This window comes from Astatotilapia calliptera, chromosome 22 (assembly GCF_900246225.1).
Source record: "Astatotilapia calliptera chromosome 22, fAstCal1.2, whole genome shotgun sequence".
Taxonomy (NCBI): Eukaryota; Metazoa; Chordata; class Actinopteri; order Cichliformes; family Cichlidae; genus Astatotilapia; species Astatotilapia calliptera.
In genome coordinates, this window is record NC_039322.1 from 18,495,070 (window position 1) to 18,521,828 (window position 26,759).

Here is a 26,759-nt window from a genome sequence, read left to right on the forward strand (position 1 = left end):
AGCCTTAAGTAAGCATATTTGGGCAAGTGGTTGCTAGTTTTCAACTAATGCTGGCAAGCTTGATGAGCAAGTCCATCTATGTGGCTGCATGTGGAGTGTATGGATACATTGCACAGATGCAGACGCCTGCTAATTAGAGCTGCTATGTGAAAAAGTAGAATTTTACTCACCATCACTGCAGCACAGACCTCTTGGACCATCTGTACCTCACAGCAATGCAAATTATTTGTCAAATTATTCAGTTAAAAATGTTCCAAACACCACAAATGAGCAGAGGTGAAACCTAGCTGACAGTTCGAGCCTTGTTTGGAACTACTTTGAAGTTCCACTTTCACATCCTTTAGCTTTAATTTATTCCTGGAGTTCAGCTGCATTTAGGCGCAACAGAAAGCTATTCAGCAAGGGTTCATTTGAATTTTTCTGTAGAGTTTTCATCATATCTAAATGTAAGGGCAGCTGCTGATATTCTTAAAAGCACATGTGGATGGTTAAGGTCACTCTACTTTAAAGCTGAAATGCAGCTTGTAATAACAGCTGTCTGGCGGTTTGTGGAGGTCAGACTCTTTGGAGTAAAAGACTGCATTAAAGACAGGGAGGAACATGTGAATATGACCATGTAGTCAGTTACTTTCAACCATCCACCTGAGGTATTTCACCATAGCAAAAATGCTTTTCTGTCCATGGTTTATGTGATTTTTTTTGTATTAGTGTAGAAAAACATTGAAGGTTTCCTTGGTAAGAGAAATTCTTCTTATTGTATTTTCACACTCTCACCTTTTAAGTGTCCTTGTAGGAAAAACTCTCAGAAAATCCTAAATACTTCAAGAGCAAATTAAAAAGTGGAAACCGAGGACGTACAAAGGACACACTGTGGGCACCTTGGAGGCTTCTGAAAATTATTCATTCTGTGCCCATTTCTGACAAATAGAAAAAGAAGGAAGAATAACTTCTCTTTCACCTTCTCCATCTGGAACCAGAAGGTGGTCTTCATCCTTGAGAAACATCAGAGTAGAGTAAAGCTGAGTCGCTGCAGCCTGCAGCTGTTAACTGCTGCTGCAGAAGAGGTCACATTGTGGGAAATTGTAATCTGAATCACCCGAAGAAACAAAAGTACTGCTACTGGAGATGATTGGGCTTGCATCCTGAACATTACAGGGTTGTTCACTTAAACAGCTGAAGCCTGTCCCAGCCGGAAAAAGTGCAATACTAAATAAATTTCTAAATTTTAAGGGGAACATCACACTCTCTCGTTCTGTGTTTGTTTTGAAAATGATATAGACAGAATAAAAGTCTTTAAACTGCTATTTAAGTGCTTTTTTTCACTATATACATAACTGTAGTCTAAATCACAAATATGAGCTGGTTTTAATGCATATTTAGATGCATTTTAATACTCTGGTTAAACACATCTTTTTTCTTTTGTCTTTTTTTGTTGTCATTTAAACAAACTGTTCATTTATGTTTTTCTCCTAATCCTGACATAAGCTGTTCTTAATGCATAAAAAAGGCAGTGTCATTACCCTTTATATCTGCCATATGTATTGACTTTAGTTTGTATTATTTTTATTAAAAAACAACAAAAACAACCACAACTTTATTCACAGCACGAGTCTCCTTATGTAAATGTATAATATCAAGAGTGATAACAGTAACCATCCAGTGGTACAAATGCTACTAAGGCTATGTACTGGTTTGCAAACTATCTACTAACTTTCTACTCATGCAGCACCTTAAATATCAGGAAGCTTAACTGGTGTCATATAAATTTCCAGTTATATGCTCTCTTTATGAGCATGGACACCAACACACCACTTCAGAGAACTATATATCCTCTCTCACCCCGGTTTCATTTAAAATAATGTTTAAAAAGTAATATTTTGAATATTTCAAACAATTTCAAATAATTTGAAATATTTTTATACATCAAAGAAATTGTAATTTTTCTGGGGTTCATTCAAAAACATGAGATTTCCCTGACAGGATCATTTTAATTCTCAAACAAATATTTCTGTATTATACCTTCTTAGAGCTTTTTCTCACATTTATAATGTGCATATTATTTAATAATGCAAACTGCACTATTATAATGCACAATATCGGTCTTACTTTTTGAATAACCTCGTTTTATTTTTATTTTATTTTTGTTGTTTATGTAAAACATGTGGCAGTGTCTCAGTATAAGGATCTATCTAACCACTCCCAAAGACCATTCGTTGCAATGTTTGCATTGTCCACAAGGGGGCAGCAGAGTACCTCATATTTCATGAACAGCCACCACACAGAAAGTTTCTCCATCTTCAGAAAACAGTACTGCATGATTTGTTGTATCCTATTTATTAAGGATTAGAAACACTGAAAAAGACACTCAAAACACCTATGAAAACATGAAAAAATACACATCGAATAGCAAAAGATTTGTATAAACCGCTGATAACACTAATACTAAGGCTATGAAACCTTTTATTGACAATATCGTCAGCTGTCGCTGATGTTGGCACCATGCTAAGATAGTGTTGTTCACATATAAGAGTTTATTCTGTGAGCAGAAACCTGAGCCTTGAGATGTTGGGCCTTTTTTTTTTACAGAGAGGTGTGAATATGCAGCTGCAGCAACCATGCAGTGATTTATTGGTGTATTTTTGGTCCATCCATGTTTCAATTTCAGTGAATGTGGTCTGTGCAGGGTTGTCCCAGTTATTTAGTTTCCTAGAACAGGTTTAGGTGCCTTCCTTATCCTAAGGGTATAAAAGTGGGGAAACAGGGTGCAAAGATGGACAGGTGGATGAAAAAAACTATAAATAGCTAATTTTAAAAAAAAAAAGTTAGAGACATGATGGACACAGATCACTGGACAGAGTAAATCATGACAGATGTTTGTGCGTTTAAAGGGCTGGACTGAGCAAAGGCCTGGTCAGGAGAGTGGTGGCAGGGATCGGGTACTGACCGGGCAGTACTTCCCCCTGGATGGTGATGGAGGAGGCTGGGTAAGATGTGGTGATGATGGGAATGGGCGGATGTGTCCTCCATAGTACTCTCGCCCAGTCTCTGAGGCCTCAGCTTCCGGATCCTGAGACCGACCTCTGGGCCTGCGTAGCTGAGGGGGAGTGGGTGAGCAGGTGGGCATGCACCGGAAATGAGAGGGAGAGTGGTGGGAAGACATACGGCAGATAGGGGAAGAATAACACCCGGGAGCTGAGTGGCGACTTGGTGATGGATGGCGACCGGGTGAGCGGTGCCGGCCAGGTGAAGAGTGCCTCCCTCTCAGCGGTTCCTTGGTCTGTTTGGGGGATTTGTTTGACTTAGGAACCTTGGATGTCTTAGGTGTATTGGGTGATCTGGGAATGGGATGAGTGGTGGGGTAAGAACTGGATGAGTGAGAGGTGAGGCCTTGGCTGGGAGAGGTAGGGTCTCCATTGTTGGCAATCTTGTAGAGGAAGACATCATACTGAAGGGGCGGGTTGTTCTCTGGGTGAAGCTTGGCCTCTTTGGGGAGAAGCACTTCCAGGCCAATAGTCACTCCATCCTGATGTTGAAATATGGTAAGTGGAGAAGATTGCAACAATGCAGGAAGAGTCATGAAGGCAAAAACACGAAATCAAATTACATTGACAAGCACAGGGGTGACAGTGGGCCCCTGGGATAGCTGAAAGCTACAGTATTGATTTTTAGATTCTTGGTGTAATTAGCTTTTGGGGGAAAATGATGAGAAATACCAAATAACAAATACTGTGCTGATTTACATGTCCGGCAACTACAGAGCAACATTCAATTAATATTCACTCTCAAACTCCTGTGGCTCTTGTTCTCGATAACTCCAGAATAAGATCAGTGTCTGTTTGCTGAAGAAGGATGTAAGAGGCAGTAGCTCCAAAGAGTTACAGACTAGCTAGCTAAGCAGCGAGCTGAGAGACGCTTTGAGCTTCGTGGAGTTAAGGGAAACTGCACAGTTAGGTAATAATTTCCATTAGATACATAATAGAAATATAATGATTATAGCTTAAACTGTAATAAAATTTGGGACTAAGTGGCTATAAATGTTGAGAATTTATTTTAAACTGTTCTGAATATCAATATTCTTTTTCATAATGATGACATATATACTCACTGGCCACTTTATACAGGTACACTGCAGCAGCTCAGTGCATTTATGCATGAAGACAAGGTCTGCTGAGTTTCAAACAGAGCATCAGAATGGGGATGAACAGAAGTTTAAGTGACTTTGAATGTGGCATTGTTTGTTGGTGAACTGGTCTGACTCTTTTACAAACTGATGATTTGCTGGGATTTTCACATACAACCATCCTTGTTGATGTTCTCGGATGTTGGAGGAGAATTGCGACACCGCTTTGAACTTACATGAAGATAAAAGTAATTCAAATAACCACCCGTTACCACCCATTATCTCTGAACTTTATGTTAAAGCTTGAAGCAGGTGGGTCAGCAGAAGACCACACTGGGTGCCACTCCTGTCACCTAAGAACAGGATACTGAAGCTACAATTCAAAGAGCTCACCATTATTGGACAACAGAAGATTAGACCAGCGTTGTCTGGTCTGATGAGTCTTTCTGGTGCGACATTCAGATTAGAGGGTCAAAATTTTGTGTAATCAACATGAAAGCATTGCTCTATCCTGCCTTGAATCAATAGCTGAGGCTGGTGGTGGTGCTGTAACAGTGTGGGAGATTTACTTTTGGTTGCTGACCATGTCCATCCTTGTTATCCTGAAGTGTAACACACCATGTCACAAAGCTCAATCATCTCTAACTGGTTTCTTGAACATGACATGAGTTCGCAAATAGTTGCCACAGTCACCAGATCTGAATACAACAGAGCACCTTAGGGATGCTGTCATTTCAATATGGACCAAAATCTCTGAGAAATGTTTCAGCACCTCGTTGAATCTATACGACGAAGAATTAAAGCAGGGGCTCCAACCTGGCACTAGCAAGGTGTACCTAAAAAACTGTCAGATGAGTGTATATGATACTTAAAAACACTGCTGTCAGAAGAGGTGTTTAGCGTAGATGAATAAAAATAACTATGGCGAATTACATTCTCATCAGTGTAAGTACAGAGTGGAAGTTGGAATTTGGGGGGTATTCAAACAGGAACATGTGTACTTCTTAATACATGGAAAGTACAGATAAAGGAGCATACTACATCAAAAATTAAAAAAACAAAAGAAAACTCAGAAATCCTGTTTCCCTCTGCCAGTCTGGTTAAAAAGCCTGCGTTAAATTTCTTCATATTGAACAAAACATGTTTCATTTGAACCTTTTATTGCGGTTTCTATTCATTTGAGGGAGCTGTCCATGGTTCTGAATGGGCAATCACTATTGTGTGTGCAGACGGTGCAATCTGTGAGGAGCCTACTGTAGCACAAAAGCAGGGTCAGCCGAGCATTCAGTTATTATTAGCGGGAGAGCAGCTGGGCAGTAGTTAGCTTCATCATAGGCAGACATGCAGAGAAAGAAAGAAAGAAAGAAAAGAAAAAGAAAGAGCTGGACAGAGAGATACAGTCTGGAGGAAAGCTCACAACAACACACGGGGACAAGCTGGGTAAATTAAAAAGATTTATTCCAACAACCGTGAACTGCAATCCTCCATGTATACCAAAAAAAGTACAAAAGAATAGCAAGGTACATTAAAGCATTATAAATCACACTGAAAATCAAGACACAGCGTGTGTAATATATCTATTGTATATAGTATATCAACTCCGAGCAGTTACTTTGACCTCATGTAATCTAGACATATCCACTTATTAGCAAACATTAATATTTCGCAAATACAGATCCACTTAATTTCCACGTACTTCTTTTTATTTTATTTTTTGTTGCAAATATTATGTTTTCAGACACTTTTCATTGATAACACCAATGCATGCGGGCAGAGAGCGACAGTAAGGCGGGGCAAGCAGAGGTAAGGGGAAGGAGGGGCTGGGGAAATGTGAGAAAAGACAGCAAAGGATTTCATTGGCCAAAGACCAAGGCAGGGCATCAGCAGAAAGGAAAGTCAGTCAATAGTTGGTCCAAGCCAGAGGTTTTAGTCCAGCATAAGGGGCGGATATGAAAGGAAGGAGGAGGCGGCACCACTATGTGATCAGTGTTGGCATGGTAGCCTTGTAAACAAGACTATTGTGCTTTTCAAGTTGTATCTTTAATTCATGTTGTGCTTACTTTTTACATTAGGTCTCATCAGACTGCTAGAAATGCACAGTATGCACTTTGCATGGTGTAAACGATGTTAGCCTCGGCGCTATGTCGTTTGTGTGTGTGTGTGTGAGTGTGTGTGCACACTTTAACAGAAGGTGAAGCTTTATACCAGGTTGTTCTGGAGCATGTTTACCTCGGCTTTTTCCTCCGTGTTGTTAGGAGTGAGGCCGTGGTCGTGGACGGCGGAGGCCGGGCGGTTGTTCTCGTGCTTTGGGGAGTGAGAGTTGAGGATGTTCATAGACCCCTCCTCCTTGGGCTGCGGGGACTTGGCTTGGTTCTCCTGCTTCTGCGGCTCATCCTGCAGAGAAAGTTGGTTACGCTTCACAGATGCTTCATATGCAGAGAAAACGAAATTTTAATGACGAGGTACAAAACTATTCTGGGAAATACAACAACACTTCCATGGTGCCAGTCTTACAACTTACAACTCAAAGCTTTATCCATCTCACATCTGCACCTACAGGCACCTTAAAATCCCCAATTAACCTGACGCACATGTATTTGGACTGTGGGAGGACAATCCAGCATGCAAGGTGAGAACAAAAGCCTCTGGAAACTTCCAAACCAGACTTTTTCTTTGCTGTAAGAGAAAACCTTTACACCAGTGTGCAGCTAATATGCAAGACATGCACAGAGAGACTTACCAGAATGTAGTAAATGTGTTTTATCTAACTTAAATCATCAAGTAATTAGTGGAACCTTAAAAATCTACAAGTTCTTTTTATTTTGGGGGGAATTTGGTGAAACATTTGAACAATTTTGGAAGATTTGCTTTTAAAAAAGTTATGTCAAGTGGTTCCATACAACTCTTTTAGGTAGCTCCTAAGAAACTGTTTAAGTTTATCTGAGTCATTTGCTTGTGAAATACTTGTCTTATGTAGATACATTTTTTTGAGTGCACAGTATTTTGTTGAAAAATCACAAACACACTCAAGTACATTTTTTAAAAAACTATTTTGGTCAGTAAATCCAGCTAAACAGAATTCTTGTAAAATAATAATAGTGAGATTTCCTTTTTAAATTACTCTTTTTACTCTCTTAGCTGTGCAGATATGCATCTTTTACTGCTTGGGAATATAGATATGTGTACACTTTTTCCCCTGGCGAAGGTAAAGTTATGTTGAGGTCTAATAATCATCCTCAGGGGGGTCTATTTTGTGTAAGATTGCACCTTTAATTACAGAACTGAACTTTTACTGTACTGTTGTTTGCAAGAGTGTGCAATCACTTGCTCAGGCAGTCATTTAACAGGGAAAAACTGCTTAGTGTGTGCTGGGGAAAGATCTAATATAGTGGCGCATCGCTGTGCATTACGATTTTGCAGAGACAACTTAATCTGAACTGGCAGAAATACACTGCCAGACTAGGAGAGACAGACATCGCAGAGTAACTGGCCTAACTGAACTTAAAGATGACATTTATAACTGGTTAAAACAAAAAACACACAAAAAACCCTTCCAGAAAACCCTTCCCCTCTTGCTTGCTCAAGATAATCATTCTTGAAAGTCACGGAAAAACCACCACCACCACCACCTTCACATCCAGGTCTTTATCTAATCAGCTAATCATACCGCAGCATAAAAAAAAAAAACCTGTTGGACCTATGACATTTAAAAGAAATTGCAATACAGGACATGTACCTGCAGGGGCTTTTTAACCCCCCGACCTGACATTTAGAGGATCCGGAAGATACCGAAAAGTAGCTATAATCACTACACTGAAATGCCAGCACCGCTCTCAGAGCAGCAGCTTATTTTATAAAAAAAAAATCCTAATTTGATCACTTCAGGTAGTTCAGCTAAGTGTCGCTAATGGACTGAGAATCAGAATTCATTTCTGCAGATCAAATGTGAAGTCAGTCCCAGAGACTTGTTTTTGTAAGATGCAAATCCATTGTGTTTCGTGTCCGTGTGTCAGGCTCGTAATTGTTCAAGCTATCCATTGATTGGCTTTTCACTAACATCTGAAGGTCAAAGTCACATCAGGCGGTAAGTAGGGCACAATCGATCAGTTTCACTGGCTACTGTTGTACGCAATTCGCCGAACGCCCTTTCACATCAAAACAGGTTCCGAAAATTTAAAGTCGTGCTGTTGCTGTTGATCTCCTACACCCCCTACGCCGTTTAAGTTATTCTCCTATTATATCCGTCTTTATTCACAAGAATCCACACTGAATTTTAAGTATGAATTTACTCATGCATCAGTAACCTTCTCTATTGCCTTAGTAACCCAGCAGGCGATTGATGGATGTAAACAGGGGAACAAACACATCTTCCTGCAAACACAACACCCCCACAACACACACGCACACACACACACACACACACACAAAAGAATTGTGGACAGAAATGAATGCATTACTGCATGCTACAGAATGCACAACCTGTGGAGGGGTACTGGGGAGAAAAGAGGAAACCTGCTGCAGGGGGACCCAAAATGGCTGTTTGAGCTGCATGAAGAGCAAGCAGCTGAGACAAAATGGTGGCTCAATTTCCTCAGCGAGCTTCTCAGGAAGCTGCAGAGGCGCAGGTAGGAGAGGCAGCAAATGTATGAACTCGCTGTTTCTCCACACAGCGATGCCTACATATCTGAACAACTGGCTGCAGGACGCCTGGCAGGGTGTGATTAATCATTACAGCTACATGGAATTCAGCTGATACGAGATCAGGTGCGGGAAGAGGTCGTGGAAGTGACAGCTTGCAGCGTATAAAGTGCAAAAGATTTACAGTACTGTGCAAAAGTCTTGAGCCGCATCTCTTTTCTTGATATTTTGCTGAGATAATGAGAAATAGATGTGGCGATTTATTAAAATGTGCAAGTATTCATGCATATAAGGCAAAAAAAGGAGTTTGTATAATTCTACCTTTAATCCACCTTTATTGTTCAACACAGCCTGAACTCTTTTAGTCAAGCGTTCTTGTAATTTCTTTAACTAATCTTCAGAAATAGTTCTCTAGGTTTCTTGAAGGACATTCAAAGCTTTTCTTTGGAAGAGAGTTATTTAGGGAGGCCAATCCATGACTGATAGTTCTTCACCGTGTGTTTGTCTATTTCAGGCATTTACTGCATTGGAAGTGTGGTCATTGTCATGGTAAAAAAAAAAAAAATGAAGCTGTTGCCGATCTAATGCTTTCCAGGTGGTTTTGCATGATGAATTCTGTGTTTGGAATTTCATCAGTTTTGACAACAATTCCAACACCACTGGCTGAAATTAATATGCAACCCCTGACGGAGCCTCCACCGTGATTTACAGATGGCTGTAGACATTGTTGTACCTCTCTCCTGACCTACTCTGTACATGCTGATGAAGGTTTGAACCCCCCAAAAAATGCAATTGATCCAACATGATGGGTTTTGTGACAGGCTGCTAGTAACAAAGTGCTCATACAGATACAATTTAAAACTGGTTCTTTGCTAATTGTCTATGTGTTGAATCAGGTGTCTTTTTTACACTTGAATGCCTCTGAAAATGGTCAGATCCAAGGACTGGACTGAAAATGGGTGAAAACGCAGCCAAATGGAAAAACTCTGAATGACCCTCACAAAGCCTGAGGAACTATTGTTCAAGAAAACTTTAAAACACATGGGAATGTCTGGCTACTTGAAACAAAATATAAAGGAGTAATGGGTGGTTCGAGATTTTTGCACAATACTGTAAGTTTCTAGCAGTTTCACAGTTGGGGACTTTAAAGCAAAGCCAGGGAGGAAGACTAATGTAGGCAATGTGGGCATCTCCTTTGTGCTTACCTGGAGCTGATTATAAGAATTTCTGGGTTTATAGTCCCAGGTAAAGCTGGCTGTTGATGGCCTCTGAGGGGAATTGGTCAGGGTGAAAAACATTAAACACAGACATACGCTACATTTTCATCTATGTCTTGATATAACAGGACAACATTATGGTGTGTTTTGGTGTGCCTGCAAACTTCAGATGGCAGTTTAATAACAAGAACAGTGCAGCAGAAACATACAGTAGACTGAATCATCAAGCGAAGCTGGCAGGGAGACAACACAGGAGAGAACACAATGAGGTGGGAAGGGGGAAAAATATATAGAAAAATGAAATAAAACCTAAGAAAAAGGGGGGAAAGGGGCCAAACATGAGGAGAGCTGGGCATACCTGACAGATAATGTTGTCATAGTACGCCAGGTTGTGAGTATGAGCTTGGGGAGCGGGCGGAGGGGTGTCACACAGTTTCCTTACGTTTGGCTGTGAGCCGTCAGCTGTTGTGGAAACTGAGAGGCCGTCCGTCTGTGGCTCGCTGCTCTGTGGGCGGTACTTACTGCAGGATGGCAGAGAGAGAGATTTGTGTGGTAAATATTTGGAGTAATATGGTTGTTTTTTGCATTCATATCTTTAAGAGCTGCATTTTTTCTCCACTACGTATACCAGCTCGCACAAAACACATGTCACTTCTGTGAAAACCAAATAATTTAGCAGACTGACTATAGACTTCCTTTCACATGTGCTCTGCTTTGACTGCCATGTGCTTGTAATAAGGTTGTCACCTCGCTTTGCACCGACCAAACTGTGAGTCACAGCTCTCTTTTCAAAAATATTTTCTCACTTCCCGGTCAAACGCACACACCTGCGTTTGCGAAGGCGCTTGTTCTCGTTCTTGAGGTGGTGCAGCCTCTTGGCAAAGAATACGATGATCATAAAAAGCAGCAGGAGGACCACGGAGGACACGCCCACCACCACGCACAGCACCTGGAACTCGGTGACGGCCCAGTTGCAACGCGCACCTTTGTTCCACACGTAGTCCTGCACATTGCACCTGGATTAAGAAGGAATATAAAGAGACCATATTAATTTATTATTATTAACTTTCTGTCTTTCTTTCTATCCTCAAAATAAAAAAGCCAAATGCCCAAGAAGGTGTGTGCCTGTGTGCCAGAATTATGCCTACAATGTGTAAGTGTAAACTTGTACTCAGAGCTATTGACATGCTGTCCTGAGGTCTTTCCAGCAAAGCAGGGATTTGGCCTGCAGCCTAGCCCCTTAATGAGATCAAAGGATCAGAACACATGTGTGTGTGTGTGTGTGTGTGTGTGTGTGTGTGTGCGTGCGTGCGTGCGTGCGTGCGTGCGTGCGTGCGTGCGTGCGTTTTCCATATTCCTGATCTTTTTCTGTCAAACTACTTACAACTTTTTCACTGCTGTTTGAGCATATGTAAGTGTGTGTGTCCATATGCATGTGTGTGTGTGTGTGTGTGCATATTACTCAGCAGGTATGATAAGATAAGCAACAGTTTGCCTCCAGGCTTACAGAGAGGCTGCAGGAGAGGGCAGATGGTGCCATCAAGGCGTGAATGAATGCTTGTGCATTTGCATGAGCAGTGTGCGAGCGCGCGAGTTTGTGTGACCTCAGTGTATTGTCATCTTTCTCGTACTTTCTATTTGTGCATGCTGTGTGTCTCTGTCAGCTGCCAGCAGCCTAACAACACACACACCCTCTTTTACGCCCTGCCTCCAAAACCCAAAACTGAGATTATCTCTTGGGGACCCTGCTGTGATCTTGACAAACCCTTGTGACACATCAGGCCAGCCTTCTGTTTCTGTGTTTGTGCGTGCGTGTGTGTGTCTGTGTTTCCAGTGTTCATGCTACATCTTTTCAATTGTGTGGGAGAACAAGCATATTGGAAATTATCCCAAGAAGACAAATTAAAAAGGGGAATATTTTAGCACCCAACGACCCTCTCGGGCACCCCTGCTGCCTTGCACATAATGTGCACACACAAATGCCAGTTACTCACCAAAAAGTCACATCCTGCCTTTAAATTACTATGCATGATGGAAAAAGGAAGACTGTATGATCCTGTGTTTGCATAGCTCTCACCTGCAGAAGGCTCCCATTCCTGGCACTACGGTGCACACCCCTTGATTGAAGCAGAAATTGGGTTTGACGTCACACTGAGATACACACACCCCGGGCCCAGACTGCACAAAGCCCAGCCTGCAGCCACCCTCCCCCATGGCACCTCCTAAGCCTAGCCCCTCATCCTGGTCTTGCCCTGACATGGGAGGAGCTGGTAAGGGTGGCCTGCTGTCCACGTTAGGCTTGACCTTGTCGGGAACAGCAGGAGAACCAGCCAGGAGCGGATTCTCATCCTCCATTTCTGCTGGAGGTGACGGGGAGGGTTCGGGTTCTGGGGTTGTATCGACTGCCGAGGGGTCGTCATCATCGGGGGATAGATAGTCGTAAAAATCAGAAAGGGTCCATGATGTAGGGTCGCCTGCCTTCTGCTTTTGGGGCTTGGGGGCTTTTGCCCATCCCAGAGCAGCATCGGCGGGCACGACGTCGGGGGCAGGACTGTGAAACTCCACGGTGATGACGTCATCGGATAAGGGGTTCCCGGGCTGATCTGGACCCCCACCTCCTGCGGTTAGCTCCTCCGCCACAGGTGGGTCCTCCTCTACAAAATCCAAGTGGACGCGTTTATGTGAGTGGTGGTGTTTGGCGGAGCTGAGTGGGAGTTTGGCACCAAACACAAGGCCTGCTCCAATCAGATGGTCTCTCTCTGCTGAGTCATCACTTAGCACCATCCTGGTGTTCAAGGCCTCCTTGTTGACAGATGAATGGTTGTGATGATGGTGGTGTTTGCCAATTGAATGCCTCCCTGTCAATCACACACAACAAGGGTTAAGAGCTCAACTTTTGCCTTTTAACTCTGGAAACTGTGAAGCATGCAGTTCATGCTTTCCATTAAAATCTGTAGCCTCTAGACCCAAGCCATCGCAGCAGCCAAAGAAGACATTAAACAGCTGCTTTAAAAGCCTTTTATTGGGTGAACCTACTTTGATGTGTGAAACTGAGGAACCCTGACATATTTACAAATCATAACACCAAAGAATAACAGAAAACTGAATTGTTTTGGCTTTTATTTGCTGTGGTCTTACTCTTCACAAAAAGTACACACAAAGGTTTTTATAGATAGATTTAACCAGTCCGAAGGTGCTGAGTCTAGTTTTGTATGATAAAGACTGAGGCCCAAGGATAAAGTGTGAATGGCTTTGGTAGATCCACTGCAGTCTCCACCACAGCCTTGTGCAGAGGTGCTTTAGAGTTGTATTAGCCTGGTTTTCTAAGAGAATTCACCATCTCCCTGACTATTAACTCCTCTGAGCTTTAAAATATTATTCAATTATAAACCAAAAAATACAAAATCTATTCAGTGTGAGTGAAAGTGTTACTAAAAACTTGGCTCCACTTTCCCTTTGAAAAGCCAACTGATTACTTGTCAAAGAAATGTCAACAAGAGCTGAAGACTGCATGATGTAGGATTAGCGCCTGAGTCATGTGCTCTAGTGACCGAGACCGGGTGAGGATTAGATTAGGGGTTAGAGTTGTAGGTTAGAAGCCGCCTGGCTGGAAACTTCTCTTGCTTTTAGCAGTCTACAGAGAAAGACGCACACTCATAGGCAGAAAGGCGAAGATATCACCAGAAAAGTCTTAAAATCTTCCAGCAGGCAGCAGACTGCTAATTGGCCCCTCACTGCATGCTCATTCTCGGCAGCCACACATAATTAAAACCCACAGAACTCTCTTTTAAATTCAAGCGGAGACACGTATTTCCAAAAGAATTTGGTAACACTGCAAAAAAAATGCACTTGATATCTTGACAAATTTCCACTTGGTGAAATGGTGCAGCTATAAAACGCAGAGTCTCTGTGATTTAAGCCAGCGTGAGCATTATATCACCTCAGTAAATCTGGCAAATAGTTTAAGCAAGATAAGGAAATAACAGGATACTATCAAAGGCAGTTTCAGCCTCCTACTTTTGGGCATCTAGGAATAATAAGTGGGTAAAAAGGAAGGTAGGTGTAGTAATAGCTCAGAGGTTAGGAAAGCAGGCTTTTAGTTTGAAGATTAGAGGCCAGCTGCTGGGATCTCCTCCTGCCTGTGAGATTCAGTTTGGGGTTGGGGGGTTTTTGTACATGATGTCTGACTAGACTAAGGTTATTACACAAAAACTTAATTTAGACATTACAAGATTAATTTGTTTTATTCCATAAAAGTTGGAGTGATTTTTAGAGTGCAGTATGACTGTGTGTGGAGTCCACTTCAGAGCTGTCTTTCTAAAACACAGTGAAACTATAGGGTGGGCACTGGATGTGTGGAAGGTGGGTTGCAGGCTACCCAGTACTACTTCTTCTTTCTAAGTGATTCCCTGGCTCCTGCTAAGAAATTAGAAACAGCACGGTGCTATTTTTCCATTGGCTGAAAAAATTTCACTTTTTGATTGGGTGAGGAGCACACATGCCTGAGTGAGCTCAGCTACTCCCTGTCTGGCATATGATGCTGTGTTCATACATTTAGATTTTCTTTCTTGCCAGGACTCAAATGATACCCCTCCCACACTGAAGACACTCGGGCCAAATTTTAAGGATATCTGTTTAAACTGAAACATTTTTAAAGCATTATTTATACTAAATTGTAACGTTGTCAGCTTGGCATTCATTTGGGCACAGGGAGAGAAATCAAGCCTGACATCTAAACGCAAAAATTCCCCAAATGTGAAATTCACAAATTAGCACATAACAAGGAGGCGCTGCTGATTGCTGCTGGAAACACACCTGACCAAGAACTGTTTGAGCACTTAAAAAAAACACAACATATCGTTTTTACACATATGTTTTACTGCAATTAAACAAACGAGATACCGTAATTTGTTCCCAGAGTTCATAAATGTGTATTTTTTCTGCAGCTGAACAATAACAGGTGAGCTGATGTTTATCATTTTTGTTCTGAGTTAAACTAAAAGCTTTAGCTTTTAAGTTTTAAACAGACATAAAAGAGCACTAAACGAATCCTGAAGCATATCAGAGGATTGTGCAACAGCATTAATGATGTAGAAGTATAACTTTTACAGAATTTAAAAAAAAAACACTTTTCTGGATGTAAAGCAAAAAAACTTTTTAAGTGGTTTTCCTGAGATTTTACTGGTGATCCTGTATATAAAGTTTATATGTGTTGGACACAACTAAAGTTAATGTAGATGGTGGTTCAAAGTATTTCTTTCATTAAAGAAAGAAAGAAAGAACTGGCTGCAGTGTTCCCACAGCTCACTACATTTCAAGAAGCCACTTCTTCACACTTTTCCACTGGCTCGTACATCTGCAAATGGCCAAACATGGCTGGGCTGGACAGCTTCTCTCCCACCAGCACCCTGAGATCAATGTGTCCAATGAGATCCCTGCTTTCAGTGTCTGGCACTTCATTCGGGACTAATACAAAAACCATCTGAACGTGCCTCGAGTCACGGAGACTAGCGGTGGCTGAGGAACCATGAGATTCACCTCACACACACATACACACACACACAGTGCAGTTGCCATGGTGAGATGTAAAGAGGTGCCAGGTTGAAAGGAGGAATGGAGCGAGGGAGTTGCAGTGGAAACAGAGAATCTAGTGTTGGTGCTCTCTCTTGTTTTTCGATCAATCAGCCAGGCAGTCACTCTGCGTTTTATGCCAGCTCCATCTCTGGGAAAACTCAGGTGGCAAGGATTGCAATGCCTCACACTTTGGAGGAGAGACAGGCTCCACCGGCTAAATCTGATTACAATGAATTCTGCTTTCATTTAAAGGTTCAGTCTGCCGATTTGTTCTCTGTTGAGATGCGGATGCTGCGTATCCTGTTAGCAGCTGGCAGTCTTCGTGGAGATTACAAGAGCAAAGGGGCACAGGAAGAGATTACAAGGGCAAGATGATCAAATTGAATGCACGAGCCCCAGCTTGCTTAGCAGTCTTAGAAACAGTGCGATTTGTGCCTTTAGCTGCCGCTCGGCTCTTAACCTCTGGCATCACACGGAGCATGTCACCATGGTAACAAGTTTTACCTGAGGTCACTGTGATTGGTTGGAGTGCAGACTCCCAGCGGCCTTACCATCAGGGCACAGTGGGAAGGAACCCTGCACACAAGTACATTGTAACCACCTTTGACCACCAATATAAACCTAAAAGATGCTGACTACAGCTATTATTTTCACAGTCAGCAGTCAGGTAAAGGTGCCTACTGAGCAAAACTGCAACATCCAAATGTAAGAATGTATTAATACTTGAGCCTTATTGATTTATTTTACAATCAAACATTCATTTATGATGAAAACCTGCAGCCTCCGCCCATTGATCCGTGGGCATTCAAGATTTTTTTCCTCCTCCCCATCTCTGCGAAGGAAAGAAAATCAAGGAGATGCTGATGATCTGATGTATTCTGACATATTATGAGCTTTCTGGGGCTACGGGGCAGATGGACCTCACATTATGTACTGGATACACAGAAGCACACACATACTCACATGGAGGAACGCTGGGGTTCTGGATTCAGTCCACATTGTTTTACCGGCATGGCCAACAAGAGAAATCTATTCCCGCAGGAATGTTTGTGTGTGTGTGGATTGACTAGCTTTGAGCTCAAAATGATTAGCCAATTAATCAATCAGCTGACTGCAAGAATAATCTCCAGTTTATATTTGATAATTTATTAAAATCAAGTAAAAGTGACAGATTTTTTTGGGGTGTGACTTTGTATCTTATGATGGTAACTCACCACCACATCACCGTTAGACAAAAATACCTTGACTAAAGGCAGCACTGAACTTGTGAACATTTTATAGACTAAATAAATAAAAACCAATGAAGTCAAATTACCCAGTCATGAAAAAAAAAACGTATATTATAAAGACATTAGTCTGCTGAAGCAAACCTCTCTGCGTGAGTAAAAGAACGTATTAAATTTGAGCTGAAAATGACGTTATGACAGCAGGTGCTGCATGTTAAGGGACTCTGCAGGAATACTAAAGCAGTAGTGAATCACTTTACTTGTTTCTTCGTTTTATGTGATGAGCAGGTTACTGTTTAGTGAAAAGCAAAATATCTAAAAGATTTGCATCTCCCCAGGCAGCCAGTGAAATAAGAATCCCCTGTAGGCCCCTGCTACTCTTAATTAAACAAATATCCCCTGGCAAGTGGTCTGCGGGCTTTAAACATGGGGGACAGGATGCCAGGCATATATTTACCGGTCAGTAGATTAGATTAGATTAGATTAGATAGAACTTTATTAATCCCTCGGGTGGGTTCCTCTGGGTATGACATAGAGTTAACGCCTCGCTATCCACTGAGGGCGCGAGACAAGGCTGCATGGGGGGGGGAATACAGCTGATGCGCGTGCTCGTGTGAACCCTAACGACCCTCTGCGTGCACAACCCACCCTGTTGCTGGGCAGCGACAGCAGTAGCGCTCATTTTTTATATTTCCAGGATTTTTCACATTTCCACCACTCGGGGGGGAGCACGCGGGCGCGTGTCTATGCCACACAGATACACAGACAGACACACGCACAGAGCAGGAACCGTCTGTGTCAGATTTGTGTTCCCACAAATCCCAGGGGATGGACAGTAAACGAGAAGGAGGAGAGGGGAGCGGGGTTGGCCTGTCCAGTCGTCTCGCCCCCCACCCCTCCTTCTCCTCAATGTCTGGAGGAATTCAGTCCTTTCAGCACCATGAATGGGCCTCCTGTAGCCCGGCCACGGTGCACCTAATCCCGCCTTTGTCTGGGGAACGCACCGGCACGGCGGGTCGCAGCTGCAGTGCTGAACTGTAAAATGTGTCTGTCGCTGTGATCGTCCACAGACATCTCATTATTTTTCATTTAAAAAAAAGCCGGGTAGTAGATCTTACATCTTTGAATTAACATAATTACAGGCAGGGGGAGGTTCCCCCCCCCCCCCCTCTCCTACCCGCCTTTCACACGCTTAATGAACCTGATACTGGCTGAACCCTGCCCACAGCCACTGGTTCAAGTGTCACTAGTGATCAGTACATATAGCAGCCAATAGGATGAGAGACAAAAAATATAAGGTTTATCTGCAGAATGTAGTGATTGGTTGGACTGAGAATCCAATTTTGTTCGTGCTATAAAAATGTGGACATTTGGGCATTTCTAATGGCGAATGGCCAAACTAATCAATGCATTAAAAATGTGTCCTCACAAAACAGAATTACCGAGGAAAGGCTTAATAATCATAATGGATAATGCCAACAGTGCCCACATTTTAAATAGCATCTACATTTCCATGGCGCATGCACGGACAATTGGATTTGTCATTATTTCTAATCTATGCCAAAGCAAGTGTGATTTGGATTCACGCACGTGCGCGTGCTTCCTTACAGAAATAATTACAGGCAGCACGCACGCACAGGGTGGGACACGGTAGATCCGCGGACTTACCGTGAGCAGACACAGGGAGGATGACCATTGAGATGGTCAGGAGCACCTGCCAGGTCCCCAAACGGCTGTCAGCGCGCGCCATAACGTGGGCTTATTCCCTTGGATACAGTGATGCAAACTCTGGTCCTCGTTTCGCCGGTCAGACCGTGGACTGTACAATAATCCTCACAGCAGAACCTCCAAACTTCAGAGCTTGTCTGTTTTCGCCATGTCGCCTTTATCCTTCCAAACGCCTGATCTCTCTCTCAGCTGCAGTGTGTGCGCGCGCGTGCGTGTGTGTCAACTGTTTAACGGCTAGGGTTCGGTTCCATTGTCCCGGGCGGGTGCCCTCTTCTCCACAGCTTTTGCGCGCGTGCCACTCCGTCGACAGCTGAAGCGTCACCGCGAGGAGTTGTAGTAGTAAAATGCGCGCGACCAGCGAAGGGTCTGCAGACTAGATTCTAATGAGACTGGGTCGTCGAACTGATACGCCTTTTCCCAGCTTTTGGTTACACCGGCGAAGAACGCGCGCGCACAGTGCGCCTCGGTGTCAGAGTGCCAGGCCGCACGCGCACAGACAATCACTCGAGCAAATGCTCCCGGTGTCCAGTCTCAGCTTGCTGTCGCTCGTGCAGAATGGGGGTGAGTGGGGGATTTAAACAGCGTCTGCTGTCACTGGAAGTCAATATGCTCCAGTTTACGCCACAGCTAATGTGTGTGTGAGCTTCGGTCCAAGAGTCTCTCTCTCTCTCTCTCTCTCTCTCTCTCTCTCTCTCTCTCCCCGTGTGGTTTTTATATGTCACCGGGTTATTTGGGCACATAATGCCTTTGGCCAACAGACAGAGGAGAGAGGTTTGCTCTTCTTTAAGAGTGTGCGTTTAGATAATCCTCTTAGTGTTATATTGAGATATAGACTCCAGACAATAGCAGCTGCTGGTGAACAGCCCCCCCCCCCCCCCCCCCCCCCAACACACACACACACTCTGACCAAGCCAACATACCCCCTTTGGATCTCCTAAAGTATGATTTTCATAATCCCTCCCCAATTGTATCGCTTTCCCCCTCTATCTTCCTAAATCAGTTGCTTCCTAAAACAGTGTAATCACTGCTCTGTCACACGAATCCCTTCTCCCATCTCTGTGTCTGCACTACAGTCACCAACAGCTCACGAAATGGCCTGCGGAGGGCAGAGTATCTGCTCTACTCCTAAATGGGATTATGTCAAATACATTATGAAATAATTAGGACCAAATGCTCTGTTCCTAGTGAACAAATTACACTTTTCCTCATTACTCATTAAATCAGGAGTGAATTGATCCCAGCCAACACTGTGCGCTCCCTCCTGCTGTTCACTATCAATTACCCTAAAAAACACTAAAATCTAAAGAGTCCAAACACAATCAGTCTACACTCCTGACAACAGAACAGTAGAGGTTTTTTTTTGTTTATTTATTTTTATTTATTTATTTTTTTATATGAGATGGTGCTAGCAGGGTGGAGGGACAGCCACACAAGAGGATGACAGAGAAAGAGAGAGACATGAGGATTCAGGGGCTGGACAGAGATGTGTGTGCATAGAAAAGGGGTGAACCTTTGGTGGTGGAAATCGAGAAACAGAAAAATGTTCACAGATGCACTGCCAAACAGAGCAGAACAAAATTGCTTCCGCACCCAACTACTGCCCCTGCAAACACACACACACACACACACACACACACACACACACACACACACACACACACACACACACACACACACACACACACAGACAGACAGACAGACAGATAGATAGATAGATAGATAGATAGATAGATAGATAGATAGATAGATAGATAGATAGATAGATAGATAGATAGATAGATAGATAGATAGATCAAAATAAATGTACACAAGCACATGCATGTCATCTTTCAGTTGTCCCTCTTTCTTTGGTGATTGAATTCATTCGACTGTTTGGATATTTGCAGGGAGAGCTGTTTGGGGACCAAAAGGAAAGGAGTGTATTACTGTGCAGGGTGAACAGATGGATCTTACTGAGAAACAGAATGGAAGAATAACACACCTTAGTCGACGCCAAGCTCTGTGCGTGCATGTTGCGTTCGCTCCACGTTGCTTTTTCCATCCTGTTCCTGGGCTGAACAGTGAGGGGTGAACAGGATGTCCAAAACACCCTCCAAGTGCATATTCTGCGTGTCACTGTAGATGCTGCAACAACCAGTCTACACAGGGCGAAGACAAGACTGCTTTTTGAATTGCATCCACACCCATAAAGCCTTGGGCTTGGTAAGTAACAGTGTGTGGTCCTTTCAGTGAAGCAGTGTTTTTGTCCTATAGAAACTCATCTATTCAAAAAAACTGGGACCTTCATTATATTACCAACACCTTTGTCATCCATGTTATGATCTGGCTCAAAGAAGTTTCACAAAGAAGAGGTTTTATTTTAAATTACATAATAAATTTGCTAAAACTGTTGGTACCGACAAGAGCATAATGAAAAAATCTGGTGTGCCTCTCCAAAGTCAGCCTCAGACATGCATTTATCTACGCCACACCAGGTGTGGTCAGTTTAGCCCAGTAACACCTGCAGACTCTTGCACTGCCACTGCAAAGAGAATAGGGGTTTCAGAGGGTTGTAACATCCATAATCCATTAAATTGTATCACAAAAAGAAGAAAGCTCTAACTTTTACCACATTTCCAATGTTTATTGACCTTGACACGGATAGCCAGCTAAGTCATTCAATGCGAAATCAGTAAAATCTGACAGTTCCCACCTGAACTTTGCACACGTTGTGCATTTGTATAAGGCTCACTTGTTTTATTGTACAAAAATCAGCTGACTCTGCAGGGGCTAGGAAGGAGGCACTCATTTGTTTTGCTTGGAACATCCCAGCTCTGTAACCTGAATGCACTAATAACAATGCAGAGATACAGAAACGTGTCTCATGAATACCACCGAACGGGCAGTGAAGGCTGCCCAGCGACATCCTTTAATTGGGTGGCTTTCTTGCTAAGCTGGAGTCCTGGACTTTACATTTTGGCTTGCTTTTCATTTTTTATTTCTCCTACCTTGAGAAACAGCTTATGCCAAATCAAATCACGTCGCATACCCAGGAACTCATTAGCGCCCCTCCTTTTGCTCCAACAAATTGTTCTTCTGATGCATCGTGCTGAGCGTAAGGGGAATAGGAACATGAGGTGAACAAGCTACACATTTTACAGCTCAGTATGCAAAGCTTATAATTTGTGGCCCAGCATAACCGTCACAGTGTGATGAATATTGTTTGAAGGGATAAGAGATAATAAAGGGTAACAACAGGCGTAGTAAATAAAAAAGCACTCACTGACCTGGTTTCTGTGCATAATGATTGGCTTTAAACGACTTCTTAAACAATGTTGTCAAGAATTTATTAGAGATGAGTTTGAATAATATTGGAAAAATGATTTCTATCATGGCATAAACAGTGTACAACCGCTATAACCTTATAGATTTATCAAGATCTATAAAAATATACATACAAACCACTTCTGATGCTCATACTTAGTAACACAGGCCTCTTTCCCGCTGATGCAGTGCAGGTGCCAGTTCTGCCCGGTTGTCCTTTTAGAAGCGGCCCTGATTTCAGGAGGCCAAACATCACACAGCTTTATGTCGGGGAAGCTGGAGTAATGTCAGTAGTAAAAGAATTCATGCAGACAGATTCTGAGAGCATCTGTGAGTCATTGGTGAAATTCTTGTAGTACTGTACCTCCGCTCTTCAAGATTTCCAGCCTTTGGCCCAGCACTTTGAATACACAGCATTTTTTTTTTTGAATTAACTCTTTTTATGCTTTCAAATGCCATGAATTTATACAGGAAAGGAGAAAATGTTAACTCAAACATCACAGAGATTTGAACCATATCCCTAGAAGGAGAAAAAAAACAGAGATTTGCAGGATGCCTGGGGCTGTGTCACCATGTATGTGGTCTACCTGATATTTTTAAACATTGTGTATGTTGGTTGGATTATTAACAGATGACGTTTTTTTAGGAAGCTTTCATGCTGTGGCAAAAATTCATAAAAGACCCAATAGGTGCATGCATGACACACAGCCGCCTTGCCATTTTGAACTGGATGGATGATTGGACATCATTTTAGTCAGCATCTTTTTGTTTATGAAACTATTTGATACTGTTACGGAATGAATAGATATTCTTTGTGCTTATTTTCTGATTATATTGTTTTATGTATTTTAATAATAAAGGCCTGTATAAAGCAAGGCCAGCTGTGACTCACAAACCAAGTGCTCAGCCAGACTGAGAAACAGGAAGTTTAGTGCAGAGATGCAGAGGCATATTCATAAAATACAGGAAACCAGTACAGGGAGAAAAAGCGGAACTAAGTAACACACACACACACACACACACACACACACACACACACACACACACACACACACACACACACACACCAATTATAAATATTTTCACTAACTGAGTGGTGTTCTCTCGATTTAGTAAAAGAATTCAAAGAACAAAATTTAATACGCTGAGGTAACTCCTCTGTTAAAAAAACAGAATCTCGATCCTAGCTCTGCTAGTAATTACCGACCTATTTCAAAATTGCCATTTGTCAGTAAATTACTTGAAAAAATTGTTGAAAATCAGTTCAGGTCTCTATTATGTCAATTACAGATTCTTGACCCTTTTCAGTCTGGCTTTCAAAAGCAGCACTCTACAGAGACCGCTCTCTTAAGAGTCTATAATGATCTGTTAATGGCATCTGACGCAGGGAACTGTTCTGTGATCATTTTGCTTGATCTTAGTGCAGCCTTTGACACCATCGACCACAAAATCCTACTTAACAGGCTCAAGGTTTTGGCTGGTGTATCTGGCTCTGCCCTAGACTGGTTTTCTTCCTACTTATTAGACAGGACCTTCTCTGTTAGGACTGATAGGTTCTCCTCTAACACTGCTGCCCTGACCTGTGGTGTCCCACAGGGCTCAGTTTTAGGTCCATTACTATTTTCTTTTTATATGCTTCCTTTAGCTAGTATCATTCAATCTTTTAGCAACCTGTCTTATCATTTTTATGCTGATGACATTCAGCTCCATATGTCCTTTAAGCCTCATCAGCTGGATAGGCTGTCCACCCTAGTCCAGTGCTTAACCCAGGTTTCTGATTGGCTTTCAAGCAACTACCTTGTTCTAAATACTAACAAGACCGAGACCATGATCATAGCGCCTCCTGAGCTACATTCTAAAATCAGTCAGGTTCTTGCCTCTTTCTGTCCATCTGTCAAGTCAAATATTCGAAATCTTGGAGTAATATTTGACTCTTCTCTGGGCCTTGACTCTCATGTAAAATCTTTGTCTCGTTCCTGTTTCTATCATTTAAGAAACATATCTAAACTGCGACATATGGTTTCCTCAGCTGAACTGGAAAAACTCATTCATGCATTTGTGTCATCACGCTTAGATTACTGTAATTCCCTGTTTACTAGCTTGGATAAATCATCTCTCTCTCGCCTCCAGACAATACAAAACGCAGCAGCCAGATTACTAACTCGCTCTACCAAGCGTGTTCACATCACTCCCATCTTATATTCTTTACATTGGCTCCCAATAGAGTTTAGAATTCGCTTTAAAATTCTTGTTTTAACATACAGAGCACTAAATGGCCAGGCTCCAGATTACTTATCCAAGCTTCTTTTAAAATACACTGCTGCTCGTCATCTCCGCTCACAGACTCAGAGTCTCTTAGTTGTTCCCCGTACACGATTGAAGACAAAAGGGGACAGAGCCTTTCAGTCTGTTGCACCAAGGCTGTGGAACAGTTTACCACTACAATTACGTTTGCTTGACTCTGTGGATTCTTTTAAAAAACAGTTAAAAACTCTTCTGTTCAAACAAGCCTTTTGTTGATCTACATATTTTATTTTATTTTTTTTTACATTATTTACATTTGATTTTTTACATTGTATATAATGTCTATTGATTTTATTGTTTATTTTAATATTTTAATATTTGTGTACAGCGCTTTGTGATTGCCTGTCTGCGAAAAGCGCTTAATAAATAAAGTTTACTTACTTACTTACTTACTTACTAATAATACATAAAGTATTTGTTCGCTTTAGTGTAAATGTTTATGATTTTGAAAGTATGTGGTTCTATGCATTATATGGGTTACATATGAAACTGATGTACAAGGTCATCCTGAGGCTTTTAATTAGGAAGATTCGGTTATACAACATTGCAGTGTTGTTGCTCATCTTGATTTTAGTAGCTTGCCATTTGTGTTGATGTGGCCTGTTTGGGTTCATTGGTGGAGTTCACTTGTTCCCTATTATTGGAATTTTTGTCCTGTATAAAATATTCAAATGAAATTTTATTTAAAAAAAAAAAAGGCATGAGAAAGATTTGAAAGGTTTTTGTTAACACGATCTTTTTGAAACTTTGCTCTCGGTTTCTAGTTTAAAGGGATAACACAGGTGTAGCCTAAAATGAAATTAGGACACCTGATATGTCATATGTTTACAGACTAATAAGCAGTAAGCAAACTACAACTGTCACTAGTTCATGACCAAAGCTATCTACCAAGCAGCTGAAACATTTCTCAGAATAATGCAGTCAATTCAGCTGAGAGTTCAGTCACTTACGTCACTATTGTTACTGACATGAAGCTATTCTGTGTGTGGATAATAGCCTGCTGCCACAGTCTTAAATCTTTAAATGTTTTGTTTTTACTGCCTTGTGGGATTGCAAGTCTGAATTTATTATTATCTTTTGGTTGTTTTTTATGTTGTCATTTTTGGACAGTTATAGCTCTTACTTTTGGAGGCATGACTGTGGAAGTAGCATGTGAGACAGTTCCAACGTTTGAAGCTGTGGCCGTAACAGCAATAACCTCCCTGGTCTTCCTTGGTTACTGCGAGGTGACTGAAGGCATGAAGAGTGAGTCTACATCTGTACACATTTTTAACCATTTAGTTTAGTTTTTGTTTTTTCTCATTGACCCTCGTATGGGGTCAAAGGGCAGCCTCCCTCTGCCAATACCTTGCTGATCAGTTGTTATTTTCTTATTTTATAGAGTGATGACCTGATGCAGGTGTTAAACTGTAGTTTTCTTTCCTGTCTGCCTGAAAGGCCCTGTGATTTGCTTGTTATAAAATCTCCCCATGTAATCATTTTATCTTATTAGACATTTGAGTGAACATTTATTTAATTCACATAATCCCTCACTGGTGACTTTAGTATGTAGACCTCTTCAACTAATCGCCCAATGGCAGCAGCTCAGTGCATTTAGGCATGCAGACATGGTCAAGATGATCTCCTGAAGTTCAAACTGAGCATCAAAATGAGAAAGAAACTGAACTGAGTATTTCAGAAACTGCTGATCTGCTGGGATTGGGCTGATACGAAGACTATGGTCGCTCAAATAACCACTTGTTGCATACCATGCTATACAGAAGAGCAACTCTGAATGTGCAACATGTTGCACCTTGAAGCAGATGAGCTACAGCAGTAGAAAACCACACTGGGTGCTGCTGCTGTCAGCTAAAAACAGGAAACTGAGGCTATTTAATGTGGTTTATAATGCATTATAAAAACACAGAAAATAGAATTTAAAATTAATTCACTTTTTTTTTTAAATTGTCATGAAATTGTTAATAAAAATCTATGACAATAAAATCTAAAGCATTAAATTCACCACTGATCTGAGCCTCTGACTCACATTTTTTTACTGGGTCATGACTCAATCAGTTAACTTGAAATGATGAACGTACTCTTTGCCACAGGACAACAATCGTGTCAGTTAACATTAAGAATATTGCTTAAAGAAAAAGGAGAAAATGAGAATATAGAATTTCTTTCTCTTGCTACTTTGTAAAAAAAAAGATTTAGTCTGTGTGGGTTCTCTCCAGGTACTCCAGCTTCCTCCCACATTGCAAAGACCTACAGTTAGTGGGGTTAAGTTAAGGTCTGGTATAGGCTCCAGACCCACCGCGACCCTGAATAGGATAAGTGGAAGAGGATGGATATATCCTTTATTTAACCAGATAGAAGCCTCACTGAGATTACAAAATTCATTTTTCCAAGAGAGACCTGGCAGCAGAAATTACAAGTATACCACATAACAATATAAAAAGTAAACGAACAAATACACCTGACATATATTACAAATTACAAGGCAAGTGAATGCAAACATCCGACTCCTACGCACTAACAAAACATCGCAAGAGAAACAGCAAAAGCAGTTTCACTGATCGAGAGAATTATTTTCTCTAAATGCAAAGAGAGAAAAAAGGTAAGATAAGATAAGATAAGATAGAACTTTATTAATCCCTCGGGTGGGTT

At 41.9% G+C, this 26,759-nt stretch overlaps 1 protein-coding gene across 5 annotated transcripts; it reads right to left on the reverse strand.

Annotated features, from left to right (window-relative positions):
* Positions 1-2,360: 2,360 nt before the first annotated feature.
* cspg5b (chondroitin sulfate proteoglycan 5b) lies at positions 2,361-19,176 on the reverse strand. Of its 5 annotated transcripts, none has more exons than XM_026156679.1 (7): positions 18,444-19,176; positions 12,053-12,833; positions 10,803-10,991; positions 10,418-10,496; positions 9,964-10,026; positions 6,350-6,514; positions 2,361-3,523 (listed from the first exon to the last, which is right to left on the reverse strand). In XM_026156679.1, the coding sequence occupies exons 1-7, from the start codon at positions 18,523-18,525 to the stop codon at positions 2,912-2,914; spliced, it is 1,971 nt and encodes a 656-aa protein (XP_026012464.1). In that variant the 5' UTR covers positions 18,526-19,176; the 3' UTR covers positions 2,361-2,911. The 5 variants fall into 5 exon arrangements, with proteins under 5 accessions (XP_026012464.1, XP_026012462.1, XP_026012463.1 ...); XM_026156677.1 differs by having other exon boundaries at positions 10,334-10,496; XM_026156678.1 differs by lacking the exon at positions 9,964-10,026 and having other exon boundaries at positions 2,362-3,523; positions 10,334-10,496.
* Between the last annotated feature and the right edge of the window lie 7,583 nt (positions 19,177-26,759).